Here is a 23186-nt window from a genome sequence, read left to right as displayed (position 1 = left end):
AAAAAAAAAACAGAAATAATGCTAGTAAATGTGTGAGATAATAAAAGCTAAACTACAAATTTATTATTGAAGTGGTAATAATTGGAAACAATATATATATAATATGAACAGTGCATGACAATATCTAATTTGACATAATTGAAATTATCAGTATCATGACATCATGCTAGTAGAAACTTCAGTATGTTGCACAAAGTTGTGAGCTTTTGGGTTGCAAACTGAGACATTTCCTCTCATTATCATAAACAGCTTGTTCCCTCTTCCTCTTATGAATCCTTTTCACTTTCCTTTCTTCAATTGTCCATTCTTCATTCAAACTTTTCCATTTATTCTCAAAAGTTTCACTAAATTTCGTAGCAATTCTGTGAACAATATGCCTTGGATGGTAAAGCAATCCTTGAGAGAAAACAAATCTCATATCCTTTGCAAATTCATCTGGAGTTGAATATGATTTCAACTTGGCTTCAATATCTTTCAAACCAATTGCTTTCTGTACCTTTGATTTGTTCTTCTCCAAACCCTTCAAAAATTTGAGATCAAGAGATTCTTTCAATGCCCAACCGTCTCTCCCTTCAATCATTCTCTTCACAATAACCCAACATTGCATCCTTTTGTAATGTTCCATTGGTTTATTTTTCTTGATCATCAACAAATCTGTTTCAGCATAATCCTTCTTCAACTTTCCATCAAACCCATTTTTTGAATCAACCCTAGGATCAAGAAAGTACCTTTCTTTATGATCAGCAGCAGCAAGAACAGTGTTGTTGATAATCTTGGTAGAAGTAGAAGAAACCTTATGATGAGTAGGAGTAGCAGCAGCAGAAGTAGAATCAACAACAACATCTTTCACACTTTCTTCTTGAGACTTTATTGTTGTTGAGACTTTATTGGTAGTAGAAGTAAAATCAACCCAATAAGAAGTTACAATGGGTTTCTTCTTCTCGTGATCATCTCTCTCATAAGAAAATTTGATGATGAATCGGTGCTTTGTGGGTGGTTCCATTGTAATGTCTGTCTTTGTGGAATGAATGAATGAATCAACAAAACCTAAGATGAGTGAGTGATGAGTCGGCGCTCTGTTTCAAACTTTCAACAATGACCAATTGACAGTTATTGTTGTGATTTATCCTATTTGATGAGTGAGTGTGTCTATATATATACATACACACCTAAACCTATCGTAACGGTTATAATTGTTTTTGCTCTCTTATCACGCTATATATCTTTTAGACAACTGTATGTATCTTTTTTATTATACAAACCGACAACTGTATATTATACAAACCGACTTATAATATTAACGGTAAAATAGTTGGTCACATGTTAAATATGTTTTTAATCTTACAAAAATAGTGATTTTCTAAGTTTAGTCCTAATTTAATTTTTATTAAAATTTTAGTCCTAAATACACTAAATTTTGACCTCTACTATTTTTTTTTTTAAAACTTTGTATTCATCCTTATAACCGACTAATTCAAGGAGACTAATCACACCGTCCACTTGCGGGGATCCCATTTAAAGCCAGAGTTTTTTATTCTGTATGGACTAAAAAATAGTAGAGGTTGAGAGAAACATACTCCAAGAATCCTAGTCAACACCACTAGACCAACTCATGGGTTTGACCAACTACTATTAAGACTACTTGTATTTTTGAATGATTTTTTTCTTATGTGTGTTTAGAACATTATAAAAAGTTTAAAAAAAAAAGCTCAAATTCTAAATTTTAATAAATATACTTTATATGATAATTTAAACATTCATATAAAAAACCATTAAAAAATTTAACAATGATAATCAAACAAATTAAGTTTTAGTATGACTAAAAGCTCGTTTGGATTGACTTATTTTTAAGTTTATCCAAACAATTTATGCAAATATAACTAAGCTTTTATGTATGAAATAATTTAAAATATGGTTCACTTATTTATGATTTTAGAATTATACTTTCAAATCATAGCGACTTTATAGTTGCTTTAATTAGGCGTCAAGCAAATGAAAGCGCTCTTGTTCTTGCACGAGTAACTCTTTCCGATGTGGTCGCACAACTTTCGATGTTATTTCAAGTTGTATTACCACTATTATTATGAATATGTCTTGAGTTTGTTTGCGTAAAAAAAAACAGTTTATGAAAAAACATCTTATAAAGATATAATTTTTGTTGGTGAAAACTCATGAATTAACACAAAAGTTTATTTATTTACATAAATTGGTTCAAGTGATAAGTATCTTGATCCCTTAAACATGTGATCAGCAGTTCAACATGGAAGAACCAACCTTAATTATGTACTCTATAATAACTCGATGGAGATTAATTATCATTACCGTGATCCTAATATCATGGTAAAAACAAATCAACATAATGGGACGATGATATATTTACTATAACAAAGATAAAACATTAATTAAGAATATAAATCATTGATACTCCATCTATCACCGGCACCGGCACATTTATGATAAAAAAATATAATCTTTTAGATCAATTTTCTATGATTCTAACAAATAAAAAAAACCAACTCTGAAACAAAACAGAACAAATTACTAGTACTTCAAATCTTAAATCCACATATTATTAAAACGGAAAATATTACAACCAACATATTGGACTAAAGTAATTATTAAGCTCCCTTTAAGATAGATTGTTCGGAAAAAATCAAGTTCGACTTTTGATAAGAACAATTATTAGCTAGATTTTCTTAACCTAATGGCTGAATTATGAATTACAGAGACGTTTTTCCTTTAAGAACTAGAGGGCGAATAAAAAAAATCCACACATTACATTGCTGCATAATTATATATATGCTAATAAATAAAACAGAACATATTATCAAAATAAAGAAAGCAGAACAATGATAATCTGAATTGAATGGTGCAAATATAATATACTACAAGTACTTGGTGTGGTATGATGAAAACAAAGTGAATATATAAAAAATAGTATTCCAAAAGACATTGATGCTTTATCTATTTCTTTTGGTTTGCACCTTCAGCCTCTTATGAATATTCTTGTTGAGTCTTCTTCTATCCTCAAATACCCATTCCATCTTCAAAGTTTTCCACTTGTTCTCAAAAATATCACTAAATCTCTTTGCAATTTTGTAAACATCATCACTTGGAGGGTAAAGCATTCCATGAGAAAACACATACCTCATATCATCAGCAAATTCATTAGGTGTTGAATATGATTTCAACTTTGCCTCAATATCCTTCAAACAACTTGGCTTCACTTTTGAATCATTAATCTTCTCTAAACAATTCAAATACTTTGGATCAAGAGGGTGTTTTAGAGCCCAACCATCTCTTCCTTCTATCATCCTTTTTAAAATCACCCAACATTGCATTCTCTTGTAATCCTCCATTGGTTTCTTCTTCTCTTTCTTCATCAACTGTGCAATGCCACTGTTCTTCTTCTTTAAGCCATTATTTTCAGTTCCCGAAGGGTGATCTTTGGAAGAAACCTTTGAGTTTTCTTCACCAAACGACTTTTGGTGGTCGGTGGTATGAGAAAGAATGTTTTTGTTCTTGTTATGTTCAGACAAACTTATGGTTGAATCAAGCCAATAACATGAAACAATTGGCTTTCCATAATGTTCATTAATCCTTCTCCTCTTTTGAGAGTGATCATCGTTGAAAGAATCATCGTTAACACGCTTTTGAGGATACGAAATTTTTATGATAAGACGCTTACGAGGTTCACTTGTAATTGGTAACAATGAAGAACTCATTGTATTTGTATGCAATGGCTAAGATGAAGATTTTGGGGTTTGATTAGTTTGAAGGTTTATGTGTGCGTCTCTTCTTATATAGGTATAAAACAGTAAGATTAAATCTTTTCACAACTAAATCTTTTCATAATCATTTATAAAATCTTTATTAACTGTTTATGCCTATTAATTGGATAAGAAATTATGATGCATTTATTAGATAAGATTTATTTATTAGATATCATTAAACTTTTCAAAATTAAATCTTTTGTTTTTTTTGGTGATATAAATCTTTTTTTATGGGCCCAAAACTAAATCTTTTTTTTTTTTTTTGGTCAAGCAAAACTAAATCTTTCTTATAGCATCATGAATTTCTTTTGAATCCATTTGATAAAAAAAAAAAAAAAACTGTTAATATCTTTTTTATTGTATCATTTAATATCTTTTTTTTTTACTAAATTTAATATCTTTTTTATTGTACCATTTAATATCTTTTTTTTACTCATTTAGGTTTTGTTTTAGAAAGACTCATTTAATTTAGGGAAGGACATTAGTTAACAAAATTTTAAAAAAAAAAAAAATTTAGGTCCATAAAAACAAAGATTTTGGTACATACATAAAAAGATTAATTGATATTTTACCCCATCACAAAATAATTGACCTTTCCGATTTTTAATACAATAATTGATATTTTTACACTTTCTTCGTTCCTTTAATTAGCTTGTATGTTATCTCGGATCCAGTTTGTATTAAACACTTTATTGTATTCTTTTTTTAGGCATAGTGCTTTTTTAAATGTTATTTTTTTACTTCTTAAAATAAATTAGTTTCACCCGCTGATTAATATTGTTTAGAATTTTTATTTATTGTATTAAAAATTTTATGATCTTACTATTTAACCGGAGAACAAGACAGTAAAGATAACTTTTTTCTGGGTGCGCACCATTTGGTTTTTGAAAGGAAAAATAAACTTTTTTCTAAAAAAAAAAAATTAACCAAATTAATTTATTGGTACCATTGAAAAAAAAATGAATAAGCCAATTTAATTATATTTAAAAAAATATTAAGCATAAAGTGTGTCTAACTTAACAAGAAGATAGTAAAGATAACATATTTGGTGCCCGTGATAACTTTTTTTATTCGGACGATATGTATGGAGAAGTATTAGTTGAAAATGAATCTCATTCACATCGAAAGATTTAATCTTTGTAGTTGCATGTAGTGGATTTTTTTTTTTTGACAACGCATTTTACAAAGTACTTAAATCCATATAGTATTCAAAACAGAAAATATTATAACCACTAAAGTAATTATTGAGCTCTCGTTAAAACATATCCTTCAAGAAAACCAAGTTCCATTTTTTGTGGGAACAATTATTAGCTAGATTTTCTTAACACCAGGGTCAAAATTTGGATTACAGATACCCCTTTTCTCTAATAATCAGAGGGATAATGCAAAAAAAAAAAATCTGAATTGAATGGAGCAAATATAATATATTACAAATTACTTGGTGGTATGATCAAAGTGAACAAATTACTTGGGGTGCAAGATTTACTGACAATGGAGAGACATCAAGGCTACTTGACGAGTAGAGACATTAAATGAACTCAGTAAGTTCCCAAAGAACAACTCCAAAGCTATATACATCAATTTTCTCATGGAAAATTGATTTTAACAATGGCATTCAGAGGCCTCGCAATAGAGACCGCGATCCTAACTAGGTCAGTACCACAGCACGTCCAAAATATAAGCTTTAAAGGAAACTAGGATTTGATTAATTTGAATAACATACTCTGGATCTAGATAACCAGCAGTTCCCTTGACAACAGTTGTGACATGAGTGCTTCTGCTTTGGTTTCCTGCTTAGAGAGGCCAAAGTCACAAACCTTAGCATTCAAATCCATGTCCAAGAGAATGTTACTACACTTGACATCGTGGTGTATGATTCTTGGTTCACTTTCAAATCCTAGCCCTTGAAATAATTTATACTATATGAAGCAAGCAAAGTTCCCCATATTAAAGCATCAGGCTCAACAGGACAGGCATGTTGTTAATGAAACTTTGAGCTTTTCTTAGTCTACCTGATCGACCAAGAAGATCAACAATACAAGCATAATGACAAAGACTCGGTGTGATGTTGTAGTCTTGAAACATTGAATCAAGATAGAAGAAAGCTTCTTCAACCAGTCCACTATGGCTACAAGCTGATAGAATCCCAACAAAAGTTACTGCATCAGGTTGGATTCCTTCTCTTTTTTCATAAGTTCATATGCAGCTAAGGCATCTGCGACTTTACCGTGTTGATCATAGCTCACTATGATGGATGTCCAACCAATAAGGTCAGGCTTCTCAACATCGTCAACAAAAAGCATAACCATGAATTTCTCTACCTCTATGCAAGAAACGGAGATCAGCACATGCAGTTAGAATAGAGACTAATGTAATGTGATCCTGTGACCCTACACATAAGCAACTCATAATACTTAACAAACTACAAATACAATACTCATCAGGTTTCACTCCTTCTCTTAACATTAAAGTGAATAACTCAAGCACCTTTCCAGAATTCTGGTTCTGGTTCTGAACCAAAGTATATTCATTGTCCACATACATAATGAGCATAAGTACACATACATAGGATATCATTTTATTATAGACCTTCAACTCTAGTGAGTACCATAAAGAATTATATTTAGTACTATACATTTTTATCAATTTAGTACTATACTAACAGAGTGTTCTGTTTTTCCCCCTCAATCAATAGTCTTTTTCTTTAGATATTAAGCTTTGTCAACAATAATCAAGAATTTGAGCAGGTAGCAAGATTACCAAGAAAAAAATTACTCTAATTAAGACAATTTGTGAGATAGTAAAAGCTAAATTACAACTTTATTGAAGTAGTAATAATTGGAAAAAATACATATAATATGAACAGTTTATGACAATAACTAATTGACATAATTGAAACTTCAGTATCTTGCACAAAGTTGTGAGCTTTTGGGTTGAAAGCTGAGACCTTTCCTTTCATTATCATAAACAACTTGTTCCCTCTTCCTCTTATGAATCCTTTTCAGTTTCCTTTCTTCAATTGTCCATTCTTCATTCAAAGATTTCCACTTGTTCTCAAAAGTTTCACTAAATTTTAATGCAATTCTGTGAACAATATGCCTTGGATGGTAAAGCAATCCTTGAGAGAAAACAAATCTCATATCCTTTGCAAATTCATCTGGAGTGGAATATGATTTCAACTTGGCTTCAATATCTTTCAAACCAATTGCTTTCTGTACCTTTGATTTGTTCTTCTCCAAACCCTTCAAAAATTTGAGATCAAGAGATTCTTTCAATGCCCAGCCGTCTCTCCCTTCAATCATTCTCTTCACAATAACCCAACATTGCATCCTTTTGTAATGTTCCATTGGTTTATTTTTCAAATATATATCAAATCTTCTACGGTTTCAACAATTACTCCTAAATATTGAATTTACATGAGGGTATAATAGATAAAATATAATCTTAAATTATCGAAACGACAAGTAATTTGAAACAAATATTATTTTCTAAATCGATAAGTAAAAAGGAACGGAGGGATTAATAGTTTACATGTTTATCCATTGGCCTATCTGCAATCATCACTTTACAAATGGTTTTGTAAGGTTGAGTTAGCTCATTTCTAACGGTGATAAAGTGCAAGTTAATCAGAACCGGTGACGAAAAAATATTCCAAAAGTGAAATTAAGTCAATAATATAATATAATATGATACCATAGTAGTATAAAAAAAATATTAAAAAATATTTAGGAGGGACCGTGGCCTCTACTAGTTCCCCTTCTAGCTCCGTCCCTGCTAGCCTCTATCAGAGAGAATAATAACAACATATGCCGAGCGAGTATCAACAAATCAATTCATGTGCGGCAAAGGAAATCACAACATGAAAAAAGTCATAAGATCACAAAATTCAGGCCCGATACTAACTATTTGGAAGTCAGGATCGGTTGAACTATTGACTAATACCGTTGTGTCGTGAGAAAAGTCTGAGAAATCATTCACATTGGGCCAAGAGTAACCACATAAATGTGTTTATCATTATATCTTTACCCAAATCCTTGAAACATTGAATTTATGAATTCTTTTACTTCTTTCCTTTTGATCAAATGGATCATTATATCAAAAAAATTCATCTTTTTTAGTATTCTAGAACTTCCACTCACACAAATGATAACCTCAATTCAATTCGTACGTTAAACCTTTTATGCTCGTGACTAGAATATAAAAGATTATAATCTCATTCATAGGGTGGGATTTTTAATATTTTTTGTATCATAATTTTTTTTGTCTACCTTTTGAAAAGGGTTGGAGCACCCCTTAGTTAAAAATGTTACAATGTAGTTAAAATGTCATAAGTTTTCTCTCTTTTCACGGGACCTTTTTATTTTCAAAACATAACTAAATTCAAATAATTGGAAATTGCATAATGGTAAGGGCACAGATATTATTTATTTAAAGAAATATGTATTTCAATATATATTGGTAGACCATTGAAAAAGATAATTCTTTTCTTTTGCCGCTAACCTCTCTGGTTTTCAGGAAGGGGCTCCGATATTTCAGAGTTCGGTCATAAGATACGAAAGGTCTGGTCAAAAATTGTTCCCACGAAGAATGAAACTCGGATTCTTTCAAACGATTCATCCCGGTGGCTTATTAACCACTTGACCGTTGGGATATATATTAAATAAGAGGAATGCAATAATTTCTAAATAGTAAATATACATCGGTGCTTATACATGTTAATAAATCCACATATTTTTTCTGAATTAAAACAGAACATATAATCACCTCTAATCTCCATTCAATCCTTCTTATGAATATTCTTGTTGAGTCTTCTTCTATCCTCAAATCTCCATTCAATCTTCAAAGGTTTCCACTTGTTCTCAAATATATCACTAAATCTCTTTGAAATTTTGTCAAAATCATCCCCTAAAGGGTAAAGATTTAGTAGTAGTTGTTGAAACCGTAAAAGAATTAATATATATTTAGAAAACTTTACAATTTTTTTTGTAAATTTTTTTTTGGTGCATCATATATTAAATTTTTGTTTTTTTATATAAATATATTAAATTCTATGGTGAGAGCTCTATCAAATTCCTCATCGGTGTACCACTTAATTTCACCGTTAGATTAAATTAACCTACTTGATCTAATATTTCATCACCACATCAGATCCAGTTTCTTCCTCATAGTGTTTGACAGTTCTCTCACCAGAAGTTTTTGTGTTTTCTCTCTGTCAGCCGCCCCATATAATCTACTATAGGTTTAGAATTGAAATTTATTTTATCATCGAAACATAGTCCAGAAAAATTGATCAGCAAAAAAGACATCAACCACCCATTTTGAAAATTAATTAAATCTTGCATTAAAGAAACGAAGAACAAAAAAATTGATAGAACAATAACGGTGGCAAGCTTCAGAAAGGTATACAATGAAATATGGATAACATTATTGATTATGCTTCACACTTAAAGCAATTGTAGTAAGTTGAGAAGCATCATTATTAAGAATATAAACTAGGAACTTCTTTTGTTTGACAGTTCTTTTAATTAACTACAGACAATGGAAGGAAAAAGAACAAAGAGAGGAAAAAAAGTGCAGGCCATGGAAAGAGATTGATCAGATCTATAAGTAGGGATGGCAAAAAAACCCAAACCCGAGAGACCCACCCGAACCCAAACCCAAGTCAACGGGCGAAACCCGATTTGACTGGGTTTGGGTTTGGGTTTGGGTGACACCCGATAATATGGGTGTGGGTTTGGTATCAGTCAAACCCACACCCGAAACCCATACACCCACCCGAAATATTTTATAATTACCTAATTACCCCCATAGTCTCTCTCAATTTCCTTGGAAGACCTTAAATTTTAGTTGTAATTTAATTTCTTGAAAGTCTATGATGTAATTTCTTGAAAGTCTATGTTTGAATTTCCTTGGAAGACCTTAATTTTAGTTGTAATTTAATTCAAAGTCTATGTTGGAATTTTAATTTCTTAAATTTGCAAATTATTTTCAAATGTGCTGTGGGTTTGGGTTTGGGTGGAAAAAACCCGAACCCAATGGGTGTGGGCGTGGGTGTAGTTTTGCCACCCGAATAGCCTTTGGGTTTGGGTTTGGGTGATGATTTCGGGTGTGGGTTTGGTAAGTGTCAAACCCGCACCCATGGGTGCCCGTTGCCATCCCTATCTACAAGGAACAGAGAAAGAAATTAGATCTGGTGTGGTAACGAAATATTAGATCAAGTAGATTAATTTAATCCAACGGTGATGTTAAGTGGTACACCGGTGAGAGACTTGATAGAGCCCTCACCTTAGAATCCACCCAAATTTATTTGAAAGAGAAAGTGTGTGAAAAAATAAATAATGGTGAATTAAAATAAGGGTATATTGGGTTTATTGGTTATTGACGCTGAACTTGGTAGGGAGGATCGCGGTTCAATTCCCCGCAACTACGATCGCGATCGGGAGGGGGTTGGAACTACTTGACTCCAGAACTGACCTCCAAACCAGATTAAACTGGTGTAAAAATAAAAATAAAAAACAAGGGTATAATAGGAATAAGGTGCAAAAATACACTTTGTTAACTTGTTATTAGTATTCTAAAACGACAAGTAAAAACGAACGGAAAAAGTATAAATTAATATAAAAATGTGATAATAAATAAAAAAAAGGAAAATGCTAAACAGTGCTCCCGGGGCACTGTTTAAGTAACCTAATATAGTAATATCATATTGAAGTTTGTGCAATCAACGCCTCAAAAATTTAAAAAGTGTTATTTTCAATTTTAAAATTTCATTTTTTGATTTCCTTAACCAGTGCCCCGGGGCACCGGTTAGCATGACCCATAAAAAAAATAACGCACTACCCCTTTCTCTTTTCCCTCTTTTTTTTTTTGTTTCCACACACAAATCGTCTTATTGAAGGAAATGTGAACAAACAACGACAACAATCGTCTCATTTTTCTCTGAGAATCGTTCAACACTAAGTTTCGTTTGATTCTGAGAGAATCGTTCAACTTCAGTTCAACTTCGATTCAGAATCGTTCATCATCCCTCAAGGTTCAGAATCTTTCAATTGAATTTCAGTTCTCTGAAGCTTCGATTAAGCAAATTCTTCTCAGCTTCTCAAGCTTCGATTCAGTTTCTCAGCAAAGCTTCAATTCATAACCTCTCAAGCTTCAATTTAGTTTTGTTCATCGTTCAACTTCAGCTTCAGTTTATAATTTTGTTAATTTTTTTTCTAGTTACTTTTCCAATGTTCCCTATAAATTGGTAATTAGGTAATTGGAAATTTGTCCTATGAAGCATTGATTTGTTGATTGGTTTACTGTAATTTAATTTTAACATTTTTCCTGCATGTGCCATATGTTTGTGCCAACACCACTCACATCGTGGCTCCGGTGGTATCCACACCATCGATGGATGAATTGGGACGCATTTACCAGTGTATTTCTTTGGCAGTTTAAGCCTGATTGGCGAGTCATTTTACCGTTACCGGATGATGAAGAGGAGCCAATTTCAGAATCGCCACCGCCGTCAGAGTCGTATTTTGACAGCATTGTTGTGTTTTGGATGTTTAGGTATATTTGGCTATCTTTATTTTATCTCAATGACAACTTTAGTTGTATAATTTTACTACAAGATCTTGTGTATGAATTTCAATATTAAATCAGAAACTGTGTTCATTTTTCTTCCATGCTCGGTAAGGCGCAAATCGCGCCTATCACCGTGTGTGTGTGTGTACATTGTGTGTGTGTAAAATAATAGTGTCTAAATATAAAGGTCTATAATTTCTTGTCTTAGCCAAAGCTGGTGTTATAGATAAGCGCTTATGCTATAAGGGCTTAATTAAGTTATTTATACAAACATGGGCTTGGAAAATATATTGCTATAGTGAGTTGGGCAAGTACAGTTATAAACATTGCAAATATGCTTTTGTTTTTACTAAAAGAGTGTTTTGATGAATATCTCTTTTATGCATGTTTGGTTTTTCTTTTCTGGTTTTTGTACTTTCTCATTGTTGTTCATGAATTGGATCAAACCAGTAATGCTGACTAACTTTTCTTCCTACTTCATAAGCACATTTATAGACTTGTCTTTTCTCAATTTTCAATGCATTTAAAGTGGAAAATTTTATCGTATTGTAATTGATAGTTAAATTATGGACTATTCCCTACATGTGGTTTGATTATAGAAAATAATCCTAGGTGTCATTGTCAGGTTCAATCTGTACTGCTGTTACTTGGCGGCCGTGAAATACCTCCAACAGTACCTTCCATGCCACTGACGAAAATAACCGGGTAATACTACATTATTTCGTTGGAGTGTGATTGATAGTCTTTTGTAGTCGAATATCTGGCTCATGGAGCATTTTACTAGGGATTTATTGGTACTCCCCAAAAATTCAGTGTCCCTCAAATATTAGCTTCATTGATTAGAAGTAGTATTAAGGTATGATGCTTACTATCATTATTTCTTTGATTGAGCTTACATAGAATATTTGTTTTGTGTTGAAATCATAAGTTCACTGTTTTAAATCATATTTGTAAATGGTTTTGTTTACCGATACCATTGAAAGGGTGGAAAACAAGACATTGTGGTGAGTTCCTTGATAAGTCTGCAATAATATATATTTGGATTTTAAAGAAGCCTCAAATAGTGTTCAAATTATTTCAAAATCCATGATCCATTACAGTTGTTTTCGGTTCATATTTCTCAAGGACATGGATCTATAACTGATATATTGCATCTACAAAGTCCCTTATGCCATAATGTACAGTATAACTTAGGCAAATTTAACATGGTTATGTCATGTTCCTTTTAAATTGCTAACAAGGAGATAGCAGACTTATGTCATGAACAATTGTGATAGAAGGCTAGTTAGGAAGAATGTATTTACATAAACTATGAAATTAGTGTTTTGACATTTTCGTAATTTCTGAAAAATGCTAGATCTGTTTCCGAAAACTATAAAAGGAAATGGTGAGGGAAATATTGAATCTACATCCTATGATGTCTGCTTACTTTATATGCCAAAATCCACTTCCTACCCGTGATCCACAACGTTAATTTGTTATATTTGCACCACATGCTAACAAATACAAGTCACTTCTGTAGGATGCTAACAAATACTCTCACTAGCGGACAATTAATTTGGTGGCGCGATATCTTGAAGATTGGGGGAGAAGACAACGATGATGGATGGTTTATTGATAATGTGTGTAATGTTCTTGGCGTTGGCACCATAGATGGTTGGGTCCAGTTTGCTTCAAGAATCTTGATCCTAGTTTGTTTAGCAAAGCTGCAAACCCAGGGGCCTCTCAGAGGCTGATGAGAATTGGAATTGGCAGACGTCTTGCTGCCAGGAGAGAGGGAAACTGCCACCGAAAAGTTGAGCATTCTGTCAGAGTTCAAACCTAGTTTAAATTTATAAATTAGTTAATATAAGTATAGTCATGATATCCACATACATAATGTCATTGTCCAAAGATATCATTTTATTATAGACCTTCAACTCTAGTTAGTACTATAAAGAAAGATATTTAGTCAATATGTGTTAGTACTATACATTTTTATAAATTTGGTACTATGCTAACAGAGTGTTCTGTTTTTCCCACTCAATCAATAGTCTTTTTCTCTAGATATTATGCTTTGTCAACCATAATCAAGAATTTAATGGAGGACAAAACTAGTTAACAACCTGTTGCCAATTTGTTTTGAAAAATTTAATTAATCCATTGTCTTAATTTAAGCAGGTAGCCAGATTACCAAGAAAAAATTTACTCTAATTAAGAATGTTAAATTATGAGACAACCTTTAGAGAAAGAAAAAAAAAAACAGAAATAATGCTAGTAAATGTGTGAGATAATAAAAGCTAAACTACAAATTTATTATTGAAGTGGTAATAATTGGAAACAATATATATATAATATGAACAGTGCATGACAATATCTAATTTGACATAATTGAAATTATCAGTATCATGACATGATGCTAGTAGAAACTTCAGTATGTTGCACAAAGTTGTGATCTTTTCTGTTGGAAACTGAGACATTTCCTCTCATTATCATAAACAGCTTGTTCCCTCTTCCTCTTATGAATCCTTTTCACTTTCCTTTCTTCAATTGTCCATTCTTCATTCAAACTTTTCCATTTATTCTCAAAAGTTTCACTAAATTTCGTAGCAATTCTGTGAACAATATGCCTTGGATGGTAAAGCAATCCTTGAGAGAAAACAAACCTCATATCCTTTGCAAATTCATCTGGTGTTGAATATGATTTCAACTTGGATTCAATATCTTTCAAACCAATTGCCTTTTGTACCTTTGATTTGTTCTTCTCCAAACCCTTCAAAAATTTGAGATCAAGAGATTCTTTCAATGCCCAACCGTCTCTCCCTTCAATCATTCTCTTCACAATAACCCAACATTGCATCCTTTTGTAATGTTCCATTGGTTTATTTTTCTTGATCATCAACAAATCTGTTTCAGCACAATCCTTCTTCAACTTTCCATCAAACCCATTTTTTGAATCAACCCTAGGATCAAGAAAGTACCTTTCTTTATGATCAGCAGCAGCAACAACAGTGTTATTGATAATCTTGGTAGAAGTAGAACCAATAACAACATCATTGTCTTTGATTGGAACAACAACACTTTCTTGAGACTTTGTAACCAAATAACAAGTCTTCTTATGATAATCACTTTCTTGATCATTGTTTTGAGATGGGTATGAAAGTTTAATGATGAGACGGCGCTTCTTTGTGGGTGGTTCAAAAGTAGTAGTGGTTAAGGAAACCATGATGTGATTATGATTAGTGTGTTTGTGGAATGAACAAAACAATTAGGAAAGATGATAGAAATTAGAAACACACTTTGTTTCGATTGTTGTGATTTGTGATGGCTTAAGGAGTGTACGAGTCTATCTATATATAACACACCTAAACCTATAACGGTTATATTTTTTTTGCTTTCTTATCACGCTATATCTATTTAATTTAATCATCATAATTTTCTTTTTTAAATAATAATTTTTTAATGACAGTATGTATATTCTCTAAACCGACTATTTTTTAGATAAACCATTTTTTTTTAATATATAAACGGAAAAATACTTGGTCACAGCCCAAATAAAATTTAGGGTTGAATATGTTTTTTATCCTACAAAATAGTTAATATAGGGTTGAATAAGTACTTAATTTTTACAAAAATTTTAGTCTAGATAATTAAACTCCACTCAATTTTAAGACAACTTATATTTTTGAGTGATTTTTTTTTTTCTAGGTATGTTTAGAACATCGTAAAAAGTTCATTCAGAAAAAATAGCTCAAATTCTAAATTTTAGTAAATAAACATTATATGATATTTTAAACATTCCTAAAAAAAATCATTAAAAAATTTAACAGATTAATGATAATTAAAAAAATTTAGTTTTAGTAGGTACTAAAACCGTGCGTAAGAAAAAATTTATAAGGAATAAAAATTTAATAAAAATTAAAAGTAAGAACAAAACTTAAAAGATTATCATTTTATAGGGTCCAAAAACATATTTAACCTAAATTGTTTTTGGATATAGACATAAAAGGCGTCTAATAATGTACGGTGGTTCTTATAACTGCACAATGGTTAACACAATAGATTTAATAAGACGTCTAATAATGTAACATATTATAACTGCACAATGGTTCTTATAACTACACAATGATTATTTCTTATTAAAGTCTTCCAACGATCACAATTCTTGCAGAAATTTAAATAAGGTACATTTTTTAATTGCAAAATTTTATTAATCTCTGACTTTTAACTTCATAACATAAGATTTATTTTACCATAAGTTAGACACAGGCAGATGCGGAACACGCTTGTCTGACCTGCTAGTTTTAGTTAAAGAAAACAAGTTCTCCCCTTTCTTTTCCTCCAAGAAAAATAATAGTATAACACCATATATATTTTTTTTTGTTTAACACCATATAAATCTTTGATTGTAGTGCTTCCGTAAATATAATTTAGTTAATAGGACTATTGCATTTTAAATATAAAAGTTAGAGTTCGAACTTTGAACACTCTATTAAATCACTTTAAAAAGTTCATCCTAAGAAGAATCGTTCGAGAGAATCCGAATTTGATTCCCGATGCGAATAAGAGGATTAATAAATAAAAATTGAAATTGTAGCTTTGCTTGTACTACCCCCTACTTCTACGTTTTCAATATTTAGCCCATTTTATTTGGACCCAAGAAACATGATCCTGCATTGATAGGTTCACTACATTTTCATCTTACCATAAAATAAAACAAAAACAAAAACAAAAAAAACCAACACTGCATCATCATCTGTTTATTATTCTCCATTTTCTACCATAAATTAAAATCCGTTTATTTTATATTTCCAATTTTTCTTCCGTGTCTTGTATTGTTTCTTCTCTACATCCTTGGGATCTTTTGCAGAGACAAACCCAGAAGAAAGAAGGCCAAAAAAATTAATATTTTATTAAATTAAATTCAACCCCTTTGTAAATTCCTTCCTTCAATTTTGATTTTATTTATTTTTTGTGCAATTTATGATTTTTGTTTCTAATTAGGGTTTGATCTTGATCTTTCAATTGTGGTGTTTTCTGTTCTTAATTTTATTTTTTAATGAAAATATATGATTTTTTTGTTCAGATGATTGGATTTTGTATAGGGTTTGGTTTTTGGGGTTAAGTTTAGGGTTTGTTTTTGAGTTTGTGTGATGATTGGATGTTGATCTTGTGTTTGGTGAAATTGATGATGATATTTCCTTGTGATTTAATTGAATTTTTGAAATTGAAACTCAGTTTTTCGCTGACCCTGTTTTGGGATTTTTTTCATTTCTTGATGATTTGATAAGATGAAATTAGAATGTTTTACAATTGAAAAATTGGTATTTTCTTAGAATTCATACATAGTTTGCTTTATTATCTATACATAGATGTCTTCTTAGACAAATTCGAGACATGTTCAATGTGTAAAGTTTTATTGATCCTTTGTGATGGTGTTGGACAGGAAGAAGTCCTGTCCACTTTGCTGCTTTGCTGCTAACCGTACATTTTTGCGGCAATTATCATTGCCGTAAGTTTATCTTTAGTGTTATTGGTGGTAGAAAGGAAAAACTCTGCCACAGAACGCCATGGCGCCACAATCCTTCACAAATTGGCTGTTGTGATTGTCAAAATATCCCCCACTGCAATCTGCCATGGCTCTGCCATGACTAATATTTGACAACATCGCAAATATATAAATCCGTCCTGATAAATTCCACTTTCCTATCCTAAACCAACAAAGTGGAGATGCTTGATTCGACATATGTCTAACTAGCCATAGGAACCTTGTCCAAGATTGTCTGATGTTCTTAGGGATTCTTTACTAACAGAAACCGTCTGTGTTGTGATCTTGTATAATTAGCTGATTCACCGATGATGAACATCTTAGAATAGAAAACTCACAATATTGTCTTACTGAAAAAACAGTGTTGAGTTTAAGTCAGATTGATTGAAGTTTCATTATTTCTGCCTTTCTATGGTTTTATATATCTAACTGCTATTTTAAATGAAATTAATCATGAATTTTTTTAAAATATTATTTTATTGACAAACATTTTTTTCTTCCTTTTGGTGGTATACCTGCAGACTTTGTGGCTTGTTGGTGATTCTGTTGTACAGAAGTGTTCGATAAAAATAAATTTGTCCAAGATTGTAGTGTAGATCGATTCATTATTTATAACGTTCTGTGGAGCATTGCATGAGTGATTTCCCTGTGATTCTTTTGTGAAGTCAAGTAAAGGTTCTATAATTACAAATTGACATTCAGAATCTTCTTGTAGGGAATATAGCTAGAGATTATAGTCTTGGTAAGTTTATTAGCAAACAATGCAACATATTGCTATCTTCTGTCCTTTATTTCCTTGCTACGATTTTCCTTTTCCATTGCTAGCACTGAATTTCTGTTTGAGTTATTCAAGTTCTATTTTTTACATGATATATTATTGTTTTAAATATTTTCCTTTTATATATTTTAAATAGTCATATTTTATGGTTAGAGGGCGAGTCTTGGCGCAACAGTGAGGTTGCTGCCTTGTGAGTTGGAGGTCGCAGGTTCAAATCCATGAAATGACCTCATCGCTTGTGGGGTGGGGTGGGGGGGGGGGGGGGTAACACTGCGTACGTCTACCCTCCCTAATCCCCAGCTAGTAGAAGCCTTGTGCATTGGGCAGCCCTCTTGGTCATATTTTTGGATACGGTATGTTTGGATGGAAAGTTTAGGAGGGGAAGGGAGGTGATAGATTATTTTTCTTTTCAAAACTAAGGAAGCTATAAAATGTTTCTAAATATAAATTAAAGCTGATTGAAATGTTATACAATCATTTATAATGTTATTCTTTCATTTTTTAAATATTTCTATAAAATGTTAAGTCATGACACTGTTGTAGTATAGTGGATTAGTTTAGAAAATCTGTTCGTGCCAGTATACTTGAATTATGACATAATCCTAATCATGTGCTGGTTGTGAATCCAAGATGATCTTATTTGTTGGTAAATAAGTATGAAGAAATAAGAGTCGCTTTATTTTAAAAATTTAGTTGGTGGTTAATTTTCTGTTGTCAATAGTTTGTTCAGATGGTCAGCAATTTTTTTGTCCTTTTTAGAATGTACTATTGATTTTCTTGTAGTCAAGTAAATGAAAATTCTTGTGTGAGTGAAGTTTGAGCACCGAAGGAGAGGATAAAGCGCGTTATACTTTGTTTTACCTTAATCAAAATTATGTTGAAATAGCGTACACATTGGTGATCAATAATGCCATTGTTTATATTTATGATGTTCTATTCTGCGATGAATCATGATGTCGCTTAAATCTTAAAATGACATCTTGGAACCAAACTCTATTCTTGTTTTATCAAGTTATGGGGTAGGGTAAGGATGGTTTGTGGACTTCACTGTTTATGGAGAAAAGGGAAAGCATTGTTGACGATTGAGTCAAAGTCTAATTTTCCCGTCATACCTTTTATTCCCTTTTAATTGGAAGGTATAGAAAAGATTGGTAAATAGAATTATATTTAGAGAAATACATGGGAAACAGAGGAAGGAAAGTAACTAGAAATTTTCAGAGTTGTCAATTAAATTAATCTCATGACCTTTCCTTCTATGCTTTTTCCTCGACATATATAGAAGAAATAATTGTTCTTCTACTGTTGACCATGTGTTTTGTTTATATGTCAGAATTCTATGTGCATGTTGTCTTCATATGAAAAAATAGTTTTCTAATGAGTTTAATATGTTGAGTAGTTAACACGGTGCGAGGAAGATGGCTGGTTTTAAACGAAGATTATGTAGTGATTCAGATATCCATGCTCTTCACAAAGAATTGGATGAAGTTTCATGTCCTATCTGCATGGACCATCCACATAATGCTGTTCTCCTACTTTGCAGCTCTCATGATAAGGGCTGCAGATCTTACATTTGTGATACAAGTTATAGGCATTCAAATTGTCTGGACCGATTTAAAAAAATGAGGGACAACTCTAAGGAGAACCCAAATTTACCAAGTTCTTTAATAAACACTAACAACTCTTCTGGTAATAGTTTTGATATTAACTTTAATGTGCAATCTGACATGCATAGTGTTAATGAATTATTACTGTACCAAAATGAAATTAATACTCTATTGTCTGTTGGAATTCCACAAGGATCGAGACAGGGTGATGTCCAAGATCCAACTGGACATTTAGACCAACATGATGAAGGCATTTTAGAAACTGCTGATTCTGAGAACTTGCAGGACAGGGCTGTTCTTGAGGAGGAATTAGATGTAGATAATTCATCTGAGGACTCGAAATCGAGTTTGCATTGTCCTCTATGTAGGGGCACAGTATTAGGCTGGGAGGTTGTTGAAGAGGCTAGAAATTATTTGAATAATAAGAAGAGAAGTTGCTCTAGAGATTCATGCTCATTTGCTGGAGATTATCTCGAACTGCGTAGACATGCTAGGAGAGTTCATCCTACTTCTCGTCCCTCTGACGTTGATCCGACAAGAGAACAAGCATGGCAACAATTTGAGCGCCAGAGAGAATATGGTGATATTGTGAGTGCTATTCAGTCTGCCATACCAGGAGCTGTGGTCGTTGGGGATTATGTTCTCGAAAACGGAGATGGTATTGGTAGGTTACCAGGTGGTAATAGGGATGGGAACAATGGCAATGGTAATGGACCTTGGTTAACCACCACCACCACCATCTTGTTCCAAATGATGGATAGCACCATTGAAATTGTTGGGGAACCAAGAGCTCGTTCTTCAAGTGCATGGTCAAGGCATCGTCGTTCATCTGACCGTCGTCGCTATCTTTGGGGTGAAAATTTATTGGGCCTTCAAGAGAATGAAGTTGAAGAAGATCTAAGAATATTTAATGAACTTGTTGAAGATGCATCACATGTCCCAAGGAGGCGTCGTCGTCTGAACAGGACAAGGTCCAACGAAGATCAATCGTGATGATTCTAATCATTTATTTATCTGGTAAATATTCATACTTCTGTTTTTATTGACAGAAATTTTTGAATTGTATCTGATTTGTCATCAGTTAACCCCACTTGGTTTCTTCAATAGAATTGTTTGAGCAAGCATGCTGAACATGGTCAAGTTGTATCTGGCAAACACGATTTCGGGCCTATGCATGGACCCTTAGAGTGTGCTGAAACAGAAAAGTTCAGAATAAATCATGAGCCAACCCTTATCCTTTATACACAAGTTTCAACGAAAAAGAATTTCTGGAATTGTTTTCCCTAAAGCTTGCTTTTGTGTAACAGCATTTAGTCTTGGAAACACTAAACTTCTGAGTGATTTGGCAGGTTGTTGCATAGTATATGTAAATTATATTGTTCAGTCTTTATATCTATTAAATTGTATGTTTTCAGCTTGTAAATATTGTGTGATCCTTATGAAGCAATTGTATAATTGTTTATGTCATCACAGAATCTAGATTAGTTTCATCAACTGAATATTGTGTGAATGCTTACGAGGCACGTTGCATAAGTGCATGTTTGGTACTAAGACGAGTTTGTCGAAATCACGGTGGCTCACTGTAATTTCTGCAAATCTACCATGATATTAAACACTCACTAATTCTAAAGAGCACATATTTTTGGAATCCATTGAAAGAGAATAAAAATTGTGAAAAGAAGTAGGTAATGTAGAAAAGTAATTGAACTTGTCTGTGTTGCTGGGAACAGGTGAAATAATTTGAATATTTAATATTTGGAAAATTTGATACAACATTTAATTTATGATTGGATATATTTTAAGGAAATGTCGCAACTTGTCCGTGGGTGCCTCGTCTTCTCAAAGCTACCTTGTCTGCCAAGCTATAAAGTACATACACATGATACGGCATTGATACGTTGACATGGATAATAATTTGAGAAAATGATTTAATCCAATGTGATAATAAGTGTCGTGTCGTTGTCAGACACTGACGCGTGTCCGACACTTGGACACGCTTAATCTTGGAGTGTCCGTGTTTCATAGCTCCCAAATTAGTATATTATCTGACAATGGTAGAATATGTGGAATTGGATGATTCTATTGATGAACTTGATGGTAGAAGTTTTTGTCCTTCCATAGAATGACTTTGACAAAGAATCACTTCAACTATAGAAGGTAAAATAAGTAGCATCATAACTTGTCCATGGATGGTCGCCTTTATGGTTCATATCGTCTATATTGCCTTTATGTCGAGTGTGTGAAAGGAAAAAGTGCGGTTTTATTTTTTGTTGATACAGCCGCGCACGCACCCATTGTGAATAGCTTTATAACCGTTGTAGATAGCAAATCAATTGACACACTTGTCGCAAGTAGCTCTACAATCCTTCTTCAAAAAAAAAAGTAGCTCTACAATCGTTGCAGTTAAATCCTTCTTCAATATACTACACAAGTTTTTTTAGTGAATTTAAACACTTTCACTTCACTTTCATGATATCTTCCCCTCTTAATTAGTTTATTTCCTTCAACATTCTTTTTTCTAGGCCATGAAAACAGTCTATCCAGTCCGTTTAGGGCTAACATTAACGAGTATTGGAATTTATTAGATCAGACTAAAAAGTCCTATCTAAATATGAACTCTACAAAAAGCTATACCTAAACCTGACTAAGTACATGGTTCATGAAGTAGAGCCATATTTCAAAACTCAATTTTAGATTATACAAGTTAACGTTTTAGAATTCGAATATCCCTTATACATTTGAAATTTTAAGATTTTACACGTTTAAGGTTTGGAACTGAAAATTTGTTTTGGATTCTAGAACTTACAAATATATTTTTAGACAATTTTATTTTCTTAAGTTGTTTATGTTGTTTCATATATTGACACTCCTCACAATTCTTCAAATCATGTGAAGTTAGACAATGTCTAAAATTAAAAATTACGTTGTTTCTAAAATATTGTGGATCATTCCAATAATAGAACTAGAAAAAATAGATTTCAAGTTCTAAAACTCAAACATGGTCTTTTTAAAATGTAGGGCAGGCACAAGACGTTTAAGAGATAAGAAAATAAACTCTAAAATTTAAAACTCAAACCCTAAATTTTATTAGACTTGACGGACTGATTCATATAAGCTTGTCCATTTCGACAACTTTATTAGATTCTAGAATGAAATATATTATGTGGTTAATCTCAAGTACAAGTTTTAAATTTTTGTGTCAAGCTCACCAATGTGACATTGATAGTTACGTTCCCCAATTTGCACCCACATAAATTCACACTACTTACTAAAATATCTCATGCAAGCCCCACATGCTCTCAACTCATACATACGTTTACGTATATTCAAGTATATTTTGAGTTCTCATTCACACACATTACACATACACGATGCTGAAATGGTGCACCTACCCACGAAGCATCATGTACCGACAAATTTTATTTCATAACCTTAATGCAATAATAACACTTAGATGAGATAATACAAAGTATTTTCAATTTAGTAAGTCATCTCAAATTTAAATTTGGAGGGGTAAAACTTTAAAAAAAGTCAAATTATAAAAGTCAAATTAAAATCAAACAAATTATAAAACTTTAAAAAAAGTTAAAAGTGTATTTAAATATTTTGTCAAATAGCTTAGTGTTCAAAGTTTAACATCTTAAGATAAATAAATAAATACTCCTATATATTCTAATATACTTACAAACTGAACTATGTTTACAGACTTATATATGAATATCTTATCCACTTTTATTGTTTATCCATGTTATGGAACATGTTATTTGTTGAGACAAATTTCTGTGACAGCATATAATTATTTTCCATGATTGAGCTTCCTATGTTTTTCTTTGTGCTACAAATATTCCTACGCCTTAAAAGCTCAAACTTCAATGCCATTTTGATACTTGTACATACATACATCATGGGCATACTATTACTAGTAGCTCAAAAAC

The 23186-nt window shown here is 32.1% G+C and overlaps 5 protein-coding genes across 13 annotated transcripts; 2 read left to right on the top strand and 3 right to left on the bottom strand.

Moving 5' to 3' along the window:
* Positions 1 to 178: 178 nt before the first annotated feature.
* On the bottom strand, positions 179 to 625 carry LOC123892350 (transcription factor GTE5, chloroplastic-like). Its single transcript, XM_045942139.1, has one exon. It carries the CDS (start codon positions 623 to 625, stop codon positions 179 to 181), a length of 447 nt encoding a protein of 148 aa, XP_045798095.1.
* Positions 626 to 2960: 2335 nt separating this feature from the next.
* On the bottom strand, positions 2961 to 3725 carry LOC123892349 (transcription factor GTE11-like). Its single transcript, XM_045942137.1, has one exon. It carries the CDS (start codon positions 3723 to 3725, stop codon positions 2961 to 2963), a length of 765 nt encoding a protein of 254 aa, XP_045798093.1.
* A 6923-nt stretch (positions 3726 to 10648) lies between these two features.
* Positions 10649 to 13444, top strand: LOC123893255. 7 transcript variants are annotated; one of them, XR_006803385.1, is made up of 4 exons: positions 11124 to 11327; positions 11968 to 12047; positions 12127 to 12198; positions 12865 to 13379. XR_006803385.1 is itself a non-coding variant. In XM_045943188.1 (3 exons), exons 1-3 carry the CDS (start codon positions 11104 to 11106, stop codon positions 13076 to 13078), a joined length of 531 nt encoding a protein of 176 aa, XP_045799144.1. In that variant the 5' UTR covers positions 10653 to 11103; the 3' UTR covers positions 13079 to 13444. The 7 variants fall into 7 exon arrangements, 1 of the variants encoding a protein (XP_045799144.1); XR_006803386.1 differs by lacking the exon at positions 12127 to 12198 and having other exon boundaries at positions 10649 to 11327; positions 12865 to 13387; XM_045943188.1 differs by lacking the exon at positions 12127 to 12198 and having other exon boundaries at positions 10653 to 11327; positions 11955 to 12047; positions 12865 to 13444.
* A 308-nt stretch (positions 13445 to 13752) lies between these two features.
* LOC123892348 (transcription factor GTE5, chloroplastic-like) lies at positions 13753 to 14326 on the bottom strand. The gene has a single exon (XM_045942136.1). The coding sequence runs from the start codon at positions 14218 to 14220 to the stop codon at positions 13753 to 13755; it is 468 nt and encodes a 155-aa protein (XP_045798092.1). The 5' UTR covers positions 14221 to 14326.
* A 1647-nt stretch (positions 14327 to 15973) lies between these two features.
* LOC123893253 lies at positions 15974 to 20718 on the top strand. Of its 3 annotated transcripts, XM_045943186.1 has the most exons (5): positions 15974 to 16256; positions 17391 to 17611; positions 19044 to 19333; positions 19445 to 20268; positions 20359 to 20718. In XM_045943186.1, the coding sequence occupies exons 3-4, from the start codon at positions 19063 to 19065 to the stop codon at positions 20242 to 20244; spliced, it is 1071 nt and encodes a 356-aa protein (XP_045799142.1). In that variant the 5' UTR covers positions 15974 to 16256; positions 17391 to 17611; positions 19044 to 19062; the 3' UTR covers positions 20245 to 20268; positions 20359 to 20718. The 3 variants fall into 3 exon arrangements, with proteins under 3 accessions (XP_045799142.1, XP_045799141.1, XP_045799139.1); XM_045943183.1 differs by having other exon boundaries at positions 16024 to 16256; positions 19044 to 20268; XM_045943185.1 differs by having other exon boundaries at positions 16002 to 16256; positions 19044 to 20718.
* Positions 20719 to 23186: the final 2468 nt, after the last annotated feature.

The sequence above is a fragment of the Trifolium pratense genome, linkage group LG6 (genome assembly GCF_020283565.1).
Source record: "Trifolium pratense cultivar HEN17-A07 linkage group LG6, ARS_RC_1.1, whole genome shotgun sequence".
Classification (NCBI taxonomy): Eukaryota; Viridiplantae; Streptophyta; class Magnoliopsida; order Fabales; family Fabaceae; genus Trifolium; species Trifolium pratense.
The sequence above is the reverse complement of the archived record's forward strand: the minus strand, read 5'-3'. Positions and strand labels throughout refer to the sequence as shown.